This window comes from Lygodium microphyllum, chromosome 17, assembly GCF_053477565.2.
Source record: "Lygodium microphyllum isolate KBCC chromosome 17, Lygodium_microphyllum_v1.1.10, whole genome shotgun sequence".
Lineage (NCBI taxonomy): Eukaryota > Viridiplantae > Streptophyta > Polypodiopsida > Schizaeales > Lygodiaceae > Lygodium > Lygodium microphyllum.
This window is the reverse complement of record NC_141151.1, coordinates 75,786,056-75,805,450: the sequence shown is the minus strand read 5'-3', so window position 1 is coordinate 75,805,450 and position 19,395 is coordinate 75,786,056. Positions and strand designations below refer to the sequence as shown.

The following is a 19,395-nucleotide window of genomic DNA, read 5'->3' as shown; positions in this document are numbered from 1 at the left end:
TTTGTTTGTCAGCAGTGTCTTTGGATCCCGCAAGTAATTTTTATTATTTGAACTCCCAAAAGCTCTTATGAATATGATTCTATTCTTCTCTACTTCAATTCTGTATATGCTTCAAGTTTTCTAGTACAAAAAAGTTTGTTCATTTGTAACATTTATAATATTTTAACGAATGGTGGTGTTGTGTTTTTCTCTCAGGTATAGTAGTTACAAATGATGGCAATGCTATTTTAAGAGAGTTAGATCTAGCTCATCCTGCAGCAAGGGTATTGATAACTTCTCAGGCCTTTAAAATGCATTTTCCAGAATCTTATCATGAGGCTTTACATTTGTTCATACATGGGCAGTGTGTGCAATCTTGATTCTCTTTTGCTGCAGTCAATGATTGAGCTGAGTCGCACTCAAGATGAGGAAGTTGGTGATGGAACCACATCAGTCATTGTATTAGGTGAGCTGCTGGACTGTTGGTGTGTGAAAATGCAGTAGGGAATTATGTAACAATCTAATTCTTGGATTTGTCAATGTTTTTTGTGTTTTAAAAGCTAAAAACTGCTGCTTTGAACAGACTACACTTCTGCCTTTCTCCCCTGCTCCCTCCTTTCATCCTTTGGCCAATGGTCTCTCTTTCTATTTCCCTTAAGGCCATGGCACATGCCATTCCTTCCTAAATTCCGTTCTCTTCAAACTGCACCATGTTGCTATGCCTTTGGAAAAGGACAGCATCTGATGCCAAAAATGCTAATTCAATAAGGAAAAATGAAAGGGTGCCTTATAAGAATGAGTGGAAAATGGGACAATGAGGCTAGATGTTTTCAACCTTTTTCTTAGGCCTACTTTAACACACTGTTACCAGTAAGCTGGGTCTTAGGAACAGTAGAAAGCAGGCAGCTGCTCATACAGGAAGAATTTCTCCTATTTAAAACATTCCCGAAAGCCACACAACAGATTCCAGCTCATCATTCAGCATCAAATGCCATTGACCTGGTGCTGTACTGATCTCACATGTCATGTATCATCAGCAGGGCTCTTCCAGTCATAATTATGTACGATGAAATCAAAACCACTCCATCAACAGTCTCAATGGCTTTTTTAATCAGCCATACAATCTGCACAGACAGCTTATGAAATACAGCTATCTGCATGCTGAATGACTATCCTCATTTGCATCACCTCTCCAACCTTGAAGGTGCCTTAAGTAGTGAATGCACGAGTTCCAAAAAGTAAGCTTTCAACCATGAAGACTTTTATTGAATGTCCAACAGCCTTCATTGAATAAAGACGGAAAGATCAGAACTCATAGTTGAAACATCTTTGGGGTCACTAAATGTTTTCCAAATTAAGTTTATAATTATTAACCTTTTGGTTTCATAAAGTCCAGTTTCACTGATCGTTGTTAAACATCCCATCATGGACCTAAAGGCATACCATATTTAGGGTTTGTTTGCCACCAAAAAGTGGTACCCGAAGTACACCATGCTCAGGGTCCACTATATCGTATAGATGTTTGTCAGGCATTAGCATGGCCAACATCCACTCTCTCACAGTCCCTCTCTGGCTCAGAGACATGTGAATATTTGCGCTTAATATGCTGCCCAAGCAACAAATACAGGGAGAGAAGCATGAGGTCTGCACGAACAGCCAAATCATTTGCTACCAAGCTGGTGAAAAGGCTGCCTGGGTGCACAGGAAGGCTGTAGCAGCAGTAGAACCTTAGAACACAGCAGCAAATGCAAAGTCATCATGACAGAAAAACACAAGAACACTGCATAGTGAGAGGAAAAACACAAGAACTCAAAGATGATCATGAACAGGGAATGGAATCCATAATGAACATGAGAATGAGATACAACCTTAGAGGCAAACATCCCTTGGTGATCACCTACAACTACCCATGTCAGTCCCCTCTGGATGCTACAATGAGCATGAGAGGAGACTGGGTGTGTATGAATAGATGAATATGGCATGGATGTGAAACAATAAAAGCAGTGCACGTGTGATGCCACAAAGTGGCTAGCCACACACCACACCTAAAATGCCCATAAACCGATGCCAAACTACCCGTGCAATGTATGCTACTAACAGCTACTAGAGACATGTAATTTTGGAAGGCACCAATCATTTAGCCCTTGAAAAAGATCATAGCTATTGTGGCATGGTCTCCACTAGCTGATGTATTTGAGTTACATACCTTCTTGTTCCCAATCATAGGGGCTACATATGAGAATGTTGTTTGGACTTAGTTTGTAGACATTGTATTTGTCTTCAAGGTTTTGAAGATCGTCTATATTTCTCACTTGGCCTTCACCTTCTAGATCCTAACAAGCCTCTAATTTTTTGGTTATCAAAGATGCTTTTGGGGAGGGAAATTGGAGCTCTTTTGCAGCAACATGGTTACCCTATGTTCATGAAAGGTGCAAAATTATTGGGCGCAAGCCACATTTGATATACGACCAAGAGCTTCTTCTAGTTGTTTATGCCTCGTGCAAAAGGAGGTTTTACTTGATTGAGCTTCAAGTTGCGGGATTCTCCTTACTCTATACTTTTCCTTGTGGAGCTTAATTAGGCTCTTTTCATTTTTACAGATGCTTGTGGAAAGGGCATTGGAGTAGTATGGTTGTGTCGCTACTTATGAATATGGTAAACTTGATGGGCTTGGTTTGCAATATTACACTTACAATTTGGAGCTTCTTGTAGTTGTGAGCACCTTTGGCAAATACACAAGTTATTTGGTTGTTTTACTTTTGAACCTTAACGAGTCTCGTGGTTATCATGGATGCTTGTAGAAGGGCTTTAGAATCCTTTTGCATGGGCATGTTTACCTTGCAGCTTACGTAATGTACAAACTTGATGTGCTTGAGTTGCAATATTTGATTGATGGTCAGTAGTTCTGTATGCCTTATACAAATGGATGGCTTAATTATATAGACTAGAGGCTTTAGACTAATGATATTCTTTACGAGGGCTTCATCTATTGTGAAAAGGTGGATCTAGAACATGGCTTGAGGCGAAAGCTATGGAGGTTGGAAGAGAAAGAGCAGGTTCATGAAGACACTGATATGATTGACTGTTACACAAGTGAATTAGGTTCCAAGATGGAGCTTGGACTCATAAACACAATCTTGTGTATAGACTGATAATGACACAAAGACTTTACTGAAGGACAAAAGTACTATGACATTGCATTAGAAAAGAGAGCAAGTACAATGCTTTATAGGAAATTGGATGGTAGCACTTCTCCTACTTTGCTTATGGGATTCTAGTCTTGAGCCCACATTGCTCCATACAAAGAGGCTAAGTAGGTGTGATTGTAGAAATCTCAATACCCCTTCTCAATCACAACCAGAAGTACAAAGTGTGTAGAGGCTTTAGTGAGAGCAACTTGCAAAGTGTGGGCACACCATAAACATGGCAAAACATCAGAGGCTGTCACAGAAAAGGTTACGTGTGGGTACCACAAACATGGTGGACATTCAGAGGCTGTACCAGGGGACTCACAAAGTGTACAGAGGCTGTAATACAAGGCTGCATGAGGAGTTTACAAGTTTATGTGCGAAGCATTAGGGCTAGGCAATACAAGGCTAAAAAAGTCTATTCGAATAGAAAGACTGATGAGGTTTGTGCTTCTCCTAGTGGTCTTATTCTTCTTCTTTTGCTCCATGTTCTTCTTCTTCTTTAATAGCAACTAGATAAGCCTTTTGGGACCTCTTTTTGGCGTGGCAGAGCTTCTTGGTGTGTCTTGTTCTTTTTCAATAATCACAAAAAATTTGGTCCTTCTTGCCTTTGTACTTGTTGTCAACATATAATGCTTGTTCATCTCTAGAGGTGCTTGGTTCTTCTTTAGTTTTTAGCTTCTTTTCCTCCTCTAACAGTGATGCTTGGATATCAACTAGCTCAGGGTTTGGCATATTGATTAGAGTTGTTGACACATTATTATATTCAAGAGGCAAACTTTTGAGCAGAACACCAATGCAAACATATTCTTTCATTTTAGTGTTGATTCCTACAAGCTGGGTTAGAAGTCTTTCCATGTAATTTAGATGTGTGGCAAGTGATGTGTTGGACTTTATTTGAAGTTTGAAAAATTCAATCAAGAAACCATACTTTGATGACTTAGAGATTGTGCACCAAACAAAGTGTCAAGTCTCTTCCATGTATCCTGTGAAGTATCACAGTTATTCACATGGTGGATATAGTTGTTATCTAGCTCTAGTTTGATAATAGCTCGAGCCTTATCATCATTTTTTTGCCAAGTGGCTGTAAGGTCCGCATCACAAGCCTTCTTCTCTTTGCCACTGGTGATGGCCCAAAGACCTTCTTTATTAGGATGAGCTTGATACGGGTCTGCCAGGTGTGAAACCCGACCCCTTTGAAGCGAACGGTCGGAGAGTCCTTACCCATGTTGGAGTTGGAGGATCAGCAGCAAATGGGCTTCAAAATTCTCAGATTTCAATAGCAGAAGACTTGATCTTGAGTGTACTTGATAAGAACAAGTGCCAAAAGACACTAGATGAATAGTATCAAGAGATACTGGTGCTTGTGGCTCGAAGCTTGAGACCTTTAGAATGACCTTCAGAATCTCCCCTCCTTGATTTAATACTGAACAAAGTGCTGGACCATTTTAGATTCAGTGGATCAGAGTGACAAAGGCTTGGTTTGAGTGTCAGGAGAGAGAAAATAATGAAAAGATGAAGCTTTGAGTTCTTGGCTATGGCAGTCACAATTAGGGTTTGCAGGGCAGCTTGGTTTTTCACAAATTGCAGGAGTTGTAGTGCATCATTTCCAAAACTTTTTTTTATAGAAATGAAGCTTACTTCATGGGCTATCAATGCCCTATGATGATGGTTGGAATTGCGACTTGTGGGAGACGCAGCAGCAGCACGAACGAACCAGGCTTAGTTTGGAACGACCTGCAAAATCGATAATGTTGGGTCTATGGAGCAGTAATGTCGTGGTTTGTTGTGCTGGCTAGGGGCACCTTGAGCTGGGGAGTAAGTTCACAGAAAAACTCTCAGAGAGATATGCTTTGTATGTAGAGATCCAGCTCCTCCAAGTTGGATAGGTGCTGCTATCCACATGCACAAGTATGACAACAACTTTGAAAAGAGGCAACGCTGAAGTTATACTTGCCCAATGTCAATGATTGAGGTGCCAAGGAGGAGCTCTGGAAGTAGAGAAGTACTTTTCCAGAAGGAAGTTCAGAGAGATTTGACCTGTGGAGAGAGATATGAAGGCTTCAAGCTGATAGGGTGCTGTTGGTTATGGTTGCCATGGAAGCTCTATTGAAGATAGGAATGCAAATGAAGTTGGAGATGGGATTTAGCACTCAAACTGAGCTGAGTAGAGAGTGAAATGGAGCTAACACATGCTAAGCCATGCTCAGCTGCGCTCTGGTACCATGTGAAAAGATGGATCTAGAACATGACTTGAGGTGGAAGCTATGGAGATTGGAAGAGAAAGAGTGAGTCATGAAGACACTGATATGGTTGACTGTTACACAAGTGAATTAGGTTCCAAGATGGAAGCTTGGACTCATAAACACAATCTTGTGTATAGACTGACAATGACACAGAGACTTTATTGAAGGACAAAAGTACTATGACATTGCATTAGAAAAGAGAGCAAGTATAATGCTTTATAGGAAATTGGATGGTAGCACTTCTCCTACTTTGCTTTTGGGATTCTAGTCCTGAGTCCACACTGCTCCATACAAAGAGGCTAAGTAGGTAATTGCAGAAATCTCCGCATCTATGAGGAGAGGGTTTGACTTTGCATAAGTTGTTCGTATGCTTCTTTTGACCTCATATACAATATTCTACAGTTTATTTATATTATTTACGACGGCTTCATCTATGAGGAGAGGGTTCATATGCTTTTTTTGATCCCATATGCAACATTACATTCATGTACATTGAAACATGAAGCAAAAGAATGTCTAATGGTACTTGCTAAGGGAAACTTGCTCCAAAGTCCTCAGTAGTAACTCCTTCTATGGGACAGTATGCATCACAAATGAGGTGAGAACACTTGTACAAAGAACATTGTGCTTTGGTGCGGATGGATGTGATAAAAGTATCACAGCCATTTCCTCCAATCAGACTATATTCCCAATGGATGCTAACTCATCCCGAATCTTCTCCATCTTGTTGATATGGTCCTTCATTGTGGGGGAATCATAGACAAAGAGTTGTTTGAATCTCATCTCATAGTCTTGATGAGCAAAGGTCTTGAGGTGGTATAGAGAAGACAATTGTGTTAGCAAGTCATCTCTTGGACAGGCAGGCACCAGGTGGCAGACAGGTGCCCAGGTGCCACATGGCTTGCAGTTGGATTGCAGTAGTCGATTGCATTAATTGCAGCCGACTTGCATTCTTTTGGTCATTATTTTCAGCCTATTTATAGGCTTTGTCTCGAGTAGTCTCAGTTAGTTGTGTCTCACAGATTTCAGGCTGTAGACCATGGAGACTACCATCGGGGTTGGAGACTAAGATCTTTGAGGTGGAGACATATGAAGATAGTCTCTTTGCACCCCTGTATAATTTTGCATCCTTATACAACATTCTTCATTGTAGGTTTTCTGCGTTTCACCTTCTCTTTCTCTCTCTCTTCTTTCTCTGTTCACTCTACCTTGGTCATTCGCTTCCGCATTGCTTCACTTTGACATGGTGTCAGAGCACTAAAGGATTGACCTAGGGTGGTGGACTCATCTGGAGAGGAGATTTCAGCGCAACACAAGGCTGCATTTTCAGCGTTCAAGTGCGAGCAGGTGGGCTGCACCTCAGAACAAGGATGAGGTGAACGTGGGTGTGCAAGAAAGGAGAAGATTTGTTGAAGTTGCTACTGAGAAACACTTCACCCTTCACCTGCAATTTGCCTTGGCTGATTCATTCATTCCGTCATCTCTTCTCTCCAGTCTCTCCACTACCCTCACACCCCTTCAGGAGGACATTGCGGTTTGTGGTTCGTGGCTGTCTTTATCCTCCTCCTTGTGCTACGACACCCTTGTTCCCTTGTATCACATTCACTCCATGATTCAAAACTTCATCATTCCATTCATCAGAGTTTCTTCTCTCTTCCCTTCTCTTCTCCATGTTTGCCAAGTTCACTCCATGTTCATCTCCGCAAACCCTACTGCGGCAAAAATCCTCCACTCCAGTGAAGGCAAAGACCGGTGGCGGGTTTGGCATCCACTTCTCTTCATCTTCCGCTACATCAAGGTCTTGTTTTTGCAGGTTTCAGGTGTTTTCAGCTTGCTGCCCACATCCCTTTCGCGGAGGACATTGCAGTCTCAACTGTCCCTTGCTGTCATCTACAGTTTGGCTCCTGTTTCTAGCCTTCCACCCGTAGTTTGCAGTTGTTTACAGTAGAGTGACTGTTGCTGATCACTCTCCATTCAAAAACAAACTCGTTTTTGCAAATTTCAGGTATTTCAGCTTGCTGACCACACCCCAGACGCGGAGGACATCGCGGTCCAAGCTGGCCATTGCTGTCTACAATAGTTTGGTGCCTATTTTCAGCCTATCACACACTATTCGGAGCTGGCTTCAGCATACTGATTGCTACTGCTGATCCAGCCTTTCTCGGTTGTGTTTACCCACAAAGATCCTCCTCGTTAGAGAAGACAAAGACCGGTGGCGAGTTCGGCATCAACATTTGATTTCTCTATAATTTCCATTGCGCATTTGGAGATATTTTTTTTTTCCCTCCCACCCTTCCTTCTCTAGTTCGCCACACTGGTATCATGGCGTCTCCACCAACAGATTGTCCTTCTACTAGGTGCTACTATTGCGGCACGAACGGTCATTCCTTCGAAGACTATCGACATCGATCTTTGCTCCCCATCTCGTTGGAGTATATGTGTCTTTCACCAAGCACTCGTTGTGCCACCTCTCCTTTCTAGGCCACAGAGATCGTTCTACATTGGCTATCAGAGTATTATGCTTAAGGCAATAAGCCGCACCCGACGCGCACTAAGTCCTTTTGAGCACACGAAGGCTCCAAGACCTTACGAGGCGATAAGCCCTCTTGGAGACCACCCCATTGCGTGGAGGTTTCCTCCACCCACTTCTGGATACAACAGCTTCCACGGTCCACATTTCCTCCACAGTCCACTCTCCTGAGAGCTCGTGATTGTTCCACATCCTTGGCTCATCCCGAGCCTTCTTCTTTTCCACCCTCTTCCACTCAGGTTCGAGAGGCCACTTCTGGGTGCTTTTCGGTTTCTTCTTCCGAGCCTTAGATACCTTCTTTGGCACGATTGGCGGCACTTCCTTCGTCATTAGATGCTTCGCAGTCGGTAGACCATGAGTGGTTGGATTTTCTCTCTCTTAGATTGGGATTTAGAGGGGGATTTTTTTACTTCGCCCTCAAAGGGGGACTTCCAATTCTTCTTCGGTTTCAGAGGAGGCTCCTACTTTTACTCCTTCCGATTTAGGGAGGAACCCTATGTGCCATGAAGTTTTTTGCACGCCACCATCTTTCACTTTCGAGGAGTGGCTCTTCTTTGAGCAATCATTTTCTCTACTCATACCCATGATCTAGAGGATCTACCTAGATCGAGGCCCTTGGGTCTTTAGCAACGACTTGGTGGCTAGGCCTTCGTGTTGCTTCCAGCATGGAGTCACGGAGCTAGTGGTTTCTCTCCCGAGGTTGAATTTCGGGTTCTACAGCTCATCTAGTCTTCTGATTATCTTCAAAGGTCTCATTTCAGGTGGTATTCTCAGATTATAGGATGGATCTTCTTCGTCCCTTGGTCAGTATGGAGCCAACTCTCGAGATCGAGTATGGGCATATCCTTATGGTTCTTGGCACCACACAAAAGTGCGACATTTCTCCTATGCATTGCATGTTTTCATCATCTTTGTACTAGGGCGATTGGGCAAGTGAACAATTTTCCCACGATGGACATTGTCCAAGCAGCACCTGCTGCATGAGCATTCTTTCGCATGTAGCATTGCATCTCCGCCTCACTCTTCTCTTGTTTTCCTTTTTGGGCCTAAGAGAGGGTGTTGAGAAACACTTCATCCTTCACCCGCAGTTTGCGTTTTTGCGTTTTGTGTTTAGGGTTTGCAGCCCCAAAAAGGGGTGCTATCCTAGACTGACTGTGCCTATTTATAGACCACTCTCTTATTCATTCCTCACGGTTGATTCATTTAGTCCGTCACCTCTTCTCTCCAGCCTCCCCACTACCCTCACACTCCTTAGGAGGACATTGCAGTTAGTGGTTCGTGGCTGTCTTCATCATCCTCCTTGTGCTATGGCATCCTTGTTCCCTTGTATCACATTTACTCCATGATTCAAAACTTCATCATTCCATCCATCAGAGTTTCTTCTCTCTTCCCTTCTCTTCTCCATGTTTGCCAAGTTCACTCCATGTTCATCCCCACAAACCCTATTGTCTCGCTGGTATGTTATCTTTTGACAGCTATTGTTGTTTTTTGTTGTTAGAGAAGGAAGAAGGTTGCATTTTGGGCCTTTTAAGTGCAGATCTTACCTTTTTATCGCCTAGGCAGGTGAAGAAGCGGGATGAGCGAATCATAGCCCTAGTAGGCTGTATTTTCACAGTCAGAGGGGGTTGCTCTTTGTGTTTTGTGCAAGCATTGTAGGTGAAGATGTCTTCTTAGGCCGAGACAGAGTTTCAGGCGATCATGGACCGAAAGGTGCCCGTTTTATACCGGCTCTTCCATCATATCAAAAGCTTGATGGTAGAATTACCGCATTTGGCGGGTTATGATGCTTGCTATTCTGGAGTTCTATGATTTGGCGGAGCTTGTTACGGAGGCTGTTTATCGTCCTTCTTCGCGAGATGAGTCTAGATTCTCTTCTAGTGATAAGGTGGAGTTGGCAAAGACTCATGCACATTGGGGCAAACTCAATGCTCGCATTCACTCATTTTTATTTCTCACGTACTACAACTAGTATCTCTCATATTGAGCATTTGACGGTGGTCGAGGAGATATGGTTGGAGTTGGATCAGATGTACAATCGGATGATTGTCATGAAGTGAGTGTTTTTGGAAGTGTAGATGCAGACCATGAGTGTCAACAAGTCATCTTCTATGCGGGAGCATATAAACTAAGATAGCTTCACATGCAGGTACAAAACGTAAAGAAGGTGATCACTTGTCATGGCGATAACTCTTCTTTCATAGTTACTGCTTCGCTTTAGTGGTTTTTATTCCACCTTGATTGCTTCAAGGCGGTCTGAGACTCTTTGGTGGAAGTAGTTGGTTCCTATGGTCTTGGACTAAGAGGAGCAACTAAAAGGAACCAATGCTTCAAAATCTGAGACCTTGGTTGTTCAGTCCTCTCAAAAGGAGGGGAAGGACCAAAAGAAGAAGGAGGATAAATCTAAGGAGGACAAAGACAAGAAGTCTACTTGTCACATTTGTGGCAAAACATGTCATTAGAAGAAGAATCGCCCCGACAAGGAGAAGGAGAAGGAGAAATCTTCAAAGGATTTTTGAGCGGTGGTTGCTCTTTCATTAGTTGCTTTCCTCCATTTGGAGGTGGTTGAGGATTTGACCCTGACGGCTTTTGATCCTGTGTTGACGGCCCTATTTACTCAGGAGTGGATTGTTGACAGTGGTGTCTCTTGGCACATGACTCCTTCAGCAAGTGTTGCTCATTTGCAGCCTTTCCATGGTTAGATTCTCATTGGTGATAGTTTGTCTATTCCTATACAAGGACGGGGCAACATGAATCTTATTTCAGATGGATGTGGTGATGCTCATATCTCCGAGGTACTTCATTTACCAGCTTTGGGAAACCATCTTCTTTCGGTGCGTAGGATTTGTGCCCTTGGCCTTTTGGTCGAATTTGATGTGGATTCTTTTTAGATTCTTGATCAAGGATCGGGACATGTTATTTCTTCAGGTTATGAGGAGAATGGAGTCTACAAGAAGTTGTCTTCTTCTGCCTTAACTTCTGTCTTCTTACCACACAAACTCAGTCTGAGCTTTGGCATGCTGGTTTGGCCACCTTAATCATGATTACCTTTAGGAAGGTGTCAAAGAGAGCTTGTTCGAGGATTACTGGATATTGTGGTGAGCCAACAGCCTTGTGTATCCTGTATCCATGGGAAGCATACTTGTGATGTTGTTCTTGGCAAGGCTTTGAGGCAGTCTTCAGCACCCTTGGAGCTTGTTTCTACGGATCTTTGTGGACCGATGAGGATGGAGTCTCTTAGAGGGAGCTTGTATTTCATGCTAATTGTGGATGATTACAGCAGGATGAGACGGGCTTATTTCTTGAAGCTGAAGATGAAGGCTTTCTCCAACTTTAAGGATTGGTTGCTTTTTGAGGAGAATCGATTGGGCCGGAAGTTGAAGACCTTACGATTGGATAAGGGCGGAGAATTTGTTTCTAATGAGTTTGCTTGTTTTTGTGCAAACCGTGGTATTCACCAGGAGTTTGCCTATACAAGCATCCCTCAGGAGAATGGCATCTTGGAGCAGAAAGATCGCAGTGTGATTGAGATGGCCCGTACCATGATGTAGCATCGTCAAACCCCTCAATGTCTATGGGTTGAGGTTGTGGCTACCGTAGTTCACATCCTTAATCATTCTCCTACTTCCGTTGGTATGACTCCTTATGAGGTGTTCTTTGGGTCCAAGCCAGATGTTTCCTATTTCAGGGTTTTTGGTGTGATGCTCGTGTTCACATCTCGAAGACACAATGTGACAAACTTGAAGTGGCTTCCAAAAGATAGGTGTTTGTGGGCTATAGCTCGCAATCTCAAGGCTACCGATTGTATGATCCTGTTAAGCGGGATGTCTGTACGAGCTATGACGTTTGGTTCATGGAGGTTCCAGCCCCAAAGGGGGGTGAGGAACACTGTGTTCTTGGAGATCTTGGTGATAGGTGGGCCCCAACGACTATTCCTCTTGAGGACTCTTCTTTGGTGAGGAGCTTAGTTCCTAGCCACCGGATTCACCGATTGCTCTCTTGCAGTTGATGGAGAGCGATGAGGTGAGATCCAGCCTCCTACTCGTTGGGCTTGTGACACTCTTCGTGATGTAGGGATTGAGGGGGTCCGTGAGGAGTGGCAGCCGCAAGATGGCCCGCAGTGTTCTCGAAGGAACCAAGCACACCACACTGAGCTTGTTTACACTAATTATTGTTTGATGACTCTTGTCATGTAGGATTGGGAGCCCACTTCTGTGAAGGAGGCTTTGCAACATGAACATTGGCAGAAAGTGATGGAGCAGGAGTTGGAGTCGATTGAGAGGAATGGTACTCGGTATCTCGTGCTGAAGCCTCCTCATAAGAAAATCATTGGAGTCAAATGTGTTTTCAAGACCAAGTATCGCAGTGATGGCACATTGGACATGCACAAGGCCCGCCTTGTTGCTAAAGGTTTTGCACAACGCTCATGCATTGATTTTCATGATACTTTTGCCCCTACAGCTAAGATGGCTACTATTCGTGTAGTTCTTGCCTTGGCTAGCCACAGGAGATGGTTGATTTATCACTTGGATGTGAAGTTTGTCTTCTTGAATGGAGAGTTGCAGGAGGTGATCTATGTTGAGCAGCCTTGAGGCTTCGACTCTTCTGATGGTAAGGTGTACAGGTTGTGGAAGGCTCTCTATGGCCTTAAGCAGGCTCCCCATGCTTGGAATGAGAAGATTGACTCGTTCCTCCAGGAGAAATTAGGGTATTGGCATTTGAAAGCCGACCCCTAGTTGTATGTATACACCTCAGGTGGAGGTCGTGTGTTGTTTGTCCTTTATGTGGACGACTTGATTGTGACCATATTCAGATGGTTGAGCAGATAAAGGCAGCATGTCATGAGAAGTTTGAGATGACGGACATGGGACTTCACTTATTTCTAGGCCATGAGATCTATCAAACTCCAAGGGGGATCTTTATTTTCCAACAGTAGTACGTTTAGGACCTCTTGGCCACATGTGAGATGGAGGGATGCAAGTCTCTTACGACTCCTATGGACCTGAATTAGAAGGCTACCGCTTATTCTGATTCTCCCTTGGCGGATGCTACCCATTATAGGGAGTTGGTTGGTTCATTGATTTGGCTTCTTAATACCCGTGTTGACTTATGTTATGTTGTAGGTGTTCTGGCTGGGTTCATGAGTGAACCCAAGATGGTGCATTGGCAGGCTGCTCAGAGGATTTTGTGGTTCCTACGAGGAACTCGTGATTTTGGAATCTATTATCTTGCTGGTACAGGTGCTACAGACTTGGTCCTTACAGGTTGGAGTGTTTCAGATTGGGCTAGTGATGTGGATCATTGGAGGTCCACCACAAGTTATTGTTTTACCTTGGGTGTTGGTGCTGTTTCTTGGAGCAGCAAGAAGCAACCTACGGTTGCCCTCTCTTCAACTGAGGTGGAGTATTGGGTAGCATCTTCTACTACATGTGAGACAATGTAGTTTTGTAGGCTTTTGGAGGAGCTTGGCTGCCCACAAACAGGTCCTACTATTCTGCATTGTGACAGTGAGAGTTGCATTGCCTTGGCTTGGAATCTTGTGTTTCATGCTGAGATGAAGCATATTGAGTTCCAATACCATTTCATGTGGGAGAAGCTTCTAGATGTGACCATTTTCCTAGTCTATTGCAAGAAAGAGGACAATCTTGCAGATTTGTTTATGAAGGGGCTTCCCCAGACTTAACTTCGACAACACTCTAGATCCCTTAGCTTTCTGCCATGTCTAGGATCTGAGAGGAGGTGTGCAGGTGCCATGTGGTAGGTAGTCGGCCAAGTGCCACGTGGCTTGCAGTCGGACTATAGTAGTCGGCTGCATTAATTGCAGCTGACCTGCATTCTTTTGGCCATTATTTTCAGCCTATTTATAGGCTTTGTCTCCAGCAGTCTCAGCTAGTTGTCTCACAGATTTCAAGTTGCAAACCGTGGAGATTGCCCTTGAGGTTGATGGAGACCGAGATCTTTGAGGAGGAGACATACGCAGATATTCTCTCTGCACCCGTTATAATTCTGTATCCTTATACGGCATTCTTCACTGCAGATTTTCTGCGTTTCACTATCTCTTTCTCTCTCTTCACTCTTTGTCTTGATCATTCGCTTCCGCATTGCTTCACTCTGACAAATTGGGCCTAAATATCTGAGGCTCTTAGGGATAATTATGTTGGAGATTTTGAGTGCAGATAATCTTGAATGTTTGGCATAGTTTTCCAAAATGGCATTTTAAACCCCTGAAATGGAAATGTGAAATGGACTGAAATGTTTTGGTCCCATCCTTTTCTTTGGAGTTTTCCCCCCAAAAAAAAAAGGGTTTTGCTTTGTTTCTTGGGGGTTGTGGTCCTGGCCTGTTTGTGGGGCGGGGAGGGACTTGAACTTTACTCATCTATGTTTTTTGTTTTTAGCCAATAGCCAAATGTGTTTTAGCTTCAGCTTTTGTTTACAGCCTTCAGATTCTACTTTTATTGCATGCTTGTCTCTCTCATTGAAGCCATCTTTAATGAGGGGATGCATGGAGTCACACATAAGATTTGCATAACTATGAATGTTCTAACTCTTGAGGCTCAACTCTTACTGACTAGTAGCTACAAAATAGTGAGTGTAATGGGTATGCCTGACAATGTAAGCTTCTAATTATGTAAAGGCTAAAGTAGTATCTTGTACAATATAGCACAACTACACTCACACACTCATGTGCACTCTCACACACTAAGTATATTTATATTTATATTTAAATCTATATTATTTGGGTTCTTGTTTTCCCATTTCTCCATTTCGGGCCCAGGCTGAAACCTTGTTTGGCGACTTGAAAACGCGTATCCTTTTTGCCGTTTCCGAAACTCCAGGCAACTATGGTGTTTGGTGATATTTTGTTAGGTTTGCATGCCATCAATTCATTTGTGGCCATTAGTTTGATATTTGAACTTTGAGAGCCTGTAATTGATGCGATTCAGTTGATATTTGCCAGTTTATCTATTTAAGGCTTGTGATATAAGTTTGCTGAAGTATACTTTGGAAGTAATTGCACCATTTTATGTCCCGATATAGAGCTCTACTTAAAAAATTGAGATTCTATTAGCTTGGTGCTGATGTTTTGGCTTGGTAATGATTTTCACTTTTACAAATGGTGTTTTTCTCTCTGTCCATGTTGCAGCTGGTGAGATGCTTTATATGGCAGAATCTTTCATTGAGAAGAGCTACCATCCTACTGTTATCTGTAGAGGTAAAGATCTTTCCAGAAGGTCTGCTGTTGCGATTTCAACCAATTTAACTGATGCTTACAGTGAATTAATATGTGCAGCCTATAATAAGGCTTTGGAGGATGCAATAGCAGCCTTGGATGAGCTTGCTTTTCCCATTGATATAAGTGATCGTAAGTGTATTTCTGTTTTCCACCATTCTGGAACACAGATATAAAGCTCCTCTGTTGCAGTTTCCACTTTGTAAAGTATTACACTATGCATTTTAACTGGAAATATCATTTTCTTTTTCAATACAGGTAAAATGATGCTGAATATTGTCAAGAGTTGCATTGGCACAAAGTTCACAGGACAATTTGGAACATTGATTGCTGTACGTGCTCTTCTTTTATGTGCACAAAAATCATTCTTTCAGAGACTGCTGGGTTTTAATGCTTTGCTCCTCCTATTTTTCCCAATTTTAGAGGTTTGGTGCTCATTTATCATTTATGGTGAAGGATATGGCTAATTTCATGCTGATTCTGACTATTCAGGATCTAGCAATAGATGCAACTACGCTAGTGTCGACAGATCTGGGAAATGGCCTGCATGAGGTTGATATTAAGAAGTATATCAAAGTTGAGAAAGTTCCTGGTGGGCAACTTGATGACTCCAAAGTTTTAAGAGGGGTAATGTTCAATAAGGATGTTGTAACACCGGGCAAAATGAGGCGTAAAATCATCAACCCAAGAATCATTCTCCTGGATTGCCCTCTCGAGTACAAGAAGGGCGAGAATATGACAAATGCTGAACTGATGAATGAAGATGACTGGTTGGTGAAAATTCTTTTGCTACTAGCATTCAATTGTCTTTATTTTTGATGCAAAGGGGCTGTATCTACAGCTTCAAACTGGTCGGAAGAACTTGGATCACTTTAGGAATGTCAGCAATTTGGATCAGCATAATGAATTATACAAACTTCCAAATTGCAGGCACAAACTTCTGAAAATGGAAGAAGAGTATATATTGAACCTCTGTACACAGATCGCTAGTTTGAAACCAGACTTGGTCATAACTGAGAAAGGAATCAGCGACCTTGCCTGCCACCACTTAAGTAAAAATAATATAAGTGCAATTCGAAGAGTACGGAAAACTGACAATAACAGAATTGCGAAAGCTTGTGGAGCTGTCATTGTCAATCGCCCTGAGGAGTTGCAAGAGTCTGATGTTGGAACAGGTGCTGGATTGTTCGAAGTAAAGAAAATAGGGGACGAGTTTTTTGCCTTCATCACAGAATGCAAGGACCCTAAGGCCTGCACCGTTCTCTTACGAGGAGCAAGTAAAGACCTGCTCAATGAAGTTGAAAGGAATTTGCAGGTTGCCTTGCAAGACTTACCTTGAATTTTGCTTGTAGGAAGAATTTTGTGAGCAATTTTATGTATTACTTTCCATTATATAGGTTCTGTGCCCTTCCATTGTCCTCTAACTGTGCATCTTATACAGGATGCGATGTGTGTTGCACGGAACATGATAAAAAATCCAAAACTTGTCCCTGGGGGTGGAGCAGCAGAGATGGCTGTTTCGGCAAGTTTGAAGCAGAAGAGCTCCTTTGTGGAGGGCGTTGAGAAGGTTTTCTTTCTTGCTTTTCCAGTTTTCTTGGTAGAGACTAAAGAATTTTCCAAGGCATATTTAATTTGTTCAATCTTCCTTGCAATTTGCCCAAACTGACCGTTTGGTCTTGAACAGTGGCCATATGAGGCTGTTGCCCGTGCTTTTGAAGTTATTCCGAGGACATTGGCACAAAACTGTGGAGTGAACGTTATCAGAACAATGACAGCTCTGCAAGCAAAGGTAGCTGCATAAAGTCTTTGTGTAACTTGTTTGCTTGCTTTGTAGTTTAGTAGTTGCTGGCCATCAGTAAGATATAGTTTGGTTACTTCTGGAAGTCAGTTACAGTTTGAAGATCACAGGAGATTTGACAACAGCAGCCTTTACCATTCTCATGAGTTGTGCGTGGAGGTTGTAAACTGGAATTATCAAGTATATCTGGCAAGGACCTTCTCACTAATTAAGTGAAAGTTCTCTAAACAGTTTGGAGTTAATAGAGCTTGGTTCAAGTGAATGCTATGGGAATCACGTTATGTGCTTCAAGTCTGGAAAGGTGGGTACTAGCCTCTAAACCTGCAGTCATGTGTCATTGTAAAATCTCCAGATCACCAGCTTTTTTATATTGGCCTGTCTGTCCAACTGCTTTGCAGGTTCCCTATGAGTGTTCACCGTGCTTTGCTGGATGCTGTGGCACTATAGTTCGCCTTTTGCTATAGTTGGGCGGTGGTCCATGAAAGCATAGCTCTCTTGCTTCCTAGAGGCAAAGGACTAAAAGACACTCCTCGGTGATAATTTTTCCATGTACTGGGAGTAGTAATTTTTACTTCCCTCCTCTCTTATGTTAAAAGCCATGGTTTGTTATGTTGGGTGCACCATGAGTTTCTTGGGACAATGGAGCCTCTTGCATTGGAGTTCTAAGTACCTACACCCTTATGGAGATGCAAGCTAGGGTATTGTCTTGGTCTGCTATTATGACAAGCCTTTTTGAGGACTTGTGTACTTTTGGAGATGATTTCAAAAATCTTGAGTCCTTGGAGGATCAGTGGGGGAGAGGACCCGAGTTTGATGGTCTTGCAATTGGAGTATGAGGTCTTTTGGGAGAGATCCCTCCTATTGTAGGAGGGTGGCTAGGTGGCAGTCTGGAGTGCCTTGATATGGATGGGGCAGCTTGTAAGCATTTAAATTACTCTCTCAGACCATGCTTGCTTTATCCTCTCTCAAGCTGCATTTTTATTGTCCTCTGACTTGTGGTTTTGATTGATTAATCTTATATATGAGAGTAGAAAGGTCACATATTGGGTGCACAAGCTTTGGCATGGGGATTGAGAGCAGATCTTAGTGATCTTAGATGTGATGGAAGTGAGCAAGTTTCTTTAGGAAGGTGATGTAGGTGGTAGGGGAAGAGGGCCCTCAGAAGGTGTTGCCGGTCTTGCAAAGATTTAGTGACTTTGGTAGATCTGGCAGCCAAGGAATCCCTTACTATGTCAAGGCAAACATAAAGGATAAGAGTATGGACTTTTGTTTTTGGGTCATGTGGCATATTGGGCAGTAAGGGCCTTTTATGTGCTGGGAATTTTCTTGTGTCTCGTCCCAACTTTGACAATTAGATTCCCAAGACTGCTGCCTACAACAAACTCTGTGCCCTTTTGAGAGAGTGCTGCACACAGCTTGCACGCAACCCTAGACAGGACTGCTGAGATTGCTAGGGCCAGACACTTCAATTCAGCCCAGTATGATACTGTTCAGTCCAGTCCTGTCTTGTTCCTTGTGCACAAAAGAGAGAGTACATCGGGTTCTTGATGACACTGCAGGAGAAAGAAGGTGCTGCTGATGCACGTATGACAGCCATGACTTCTACTCCCCCATGATTGCTAGAAAAGTTGCAACCCTCTTTCTCCCAAGTGTTATGATTGCTGAAAACTGATCCCCCACTCATACAAAAGTTCCACAATTAGCCTTTACTCACATTTATGCCTTAAAAGCATTTGTTGAAAACATTAGATATACTATATTCAAGTGTCCCAGGACCAAACTGTAGTCAAGTGCTCATTTAGTGAAACTTTTCATAGTAAGATTTAAAAAGCTCCAAATTATTCAAACGTGCACTATCCATTTGCACATCAAATAAATAATACATAATTATGTGGCTCTCACTATTGAACCCCTGCCTCAAATTTAGGTGCAAATAGACCTGTCCATGTCCTACACAGTTTATGCAAGGTCTTCCTTATCCAAAGATCTAGGAGTTAATCACATGTGAACCTTGAGTTGGAAATAACACATCTTGGTGACATAAACTACTACTTAAGCCGCCACCCCCCCGGAATGTACATCACTTAATATAGAAGTCCCAAAGCAAATATACTATCAAGTATCATCAAGTGGCTTCTAGATCTCTAAGCCCATTTGTACGAAGGGAATGGAGGTGCTACTTGCCTCCATCCATTAGTGAATACTTTTGAAACTTCTCCAAATAGCAATACAAAACTTTACCCTTTATCTTCTTTTTCTTATGTGCCAAGAACTGGTTGAGAAACATCATCTCATCTAGTTCCTCAACTCAATGTCAAGTTGAATCTCATGAGATATCCTTTCGCACATCACCTTGAGAGAGTCAAACGACTTATGTATTATGGATCCTCTAATGATTTGTTTATTTTAACTTGTTAGTCGTATAA

General features: G+C 42.7%; 1 protein-coding gene across 1 annotated transcript in view; it reads left to right on the top strand.

Moving 5' to 3' along the window:
* The window catches only part of LOC148022049 (TCP-1/cpn60 chaperonin family protein), a 47,100-nt gene that overhangs the window by 12,686 nt on the left and 15,019 nt on the right, over window positions 1–19,395 (top strand). The window contains exons 4-12 of the mRNA XM_087697648.1: window positions 196–263; window positions 376–445; window positions 15,085–15,153; window positions 15,232–15,303; window positions 15,430–15,503; window positions 15,664–15,941; window positions 16,102–16,486; window positions 16,613–16,738; window positions 16,856–16,960. Coding sequence (XP_087553774.1) covers window positions 196–263; window positions 376–445; window positions 15,085–15,153; window positions 15,232–15,303; window positions 15,430–15,503; window positions 15,664–15,941; window positions 16,102–16,486; window positions 16,613–16,738; window positions 16,856–16,960 — 1,247 coding nt within the window. The remainder of the gene's footprint in view (window positions 1–195; window positions 264–375; window positions 446–15,084; window positions 15,154–15,231; window positions 15,304–15,429; window positions 15,504–15,663; window positions 15,942–16,101; window positions 16,487–16,612; window positions 16,739–16,855; window positions 16,961–19,395) is intronic.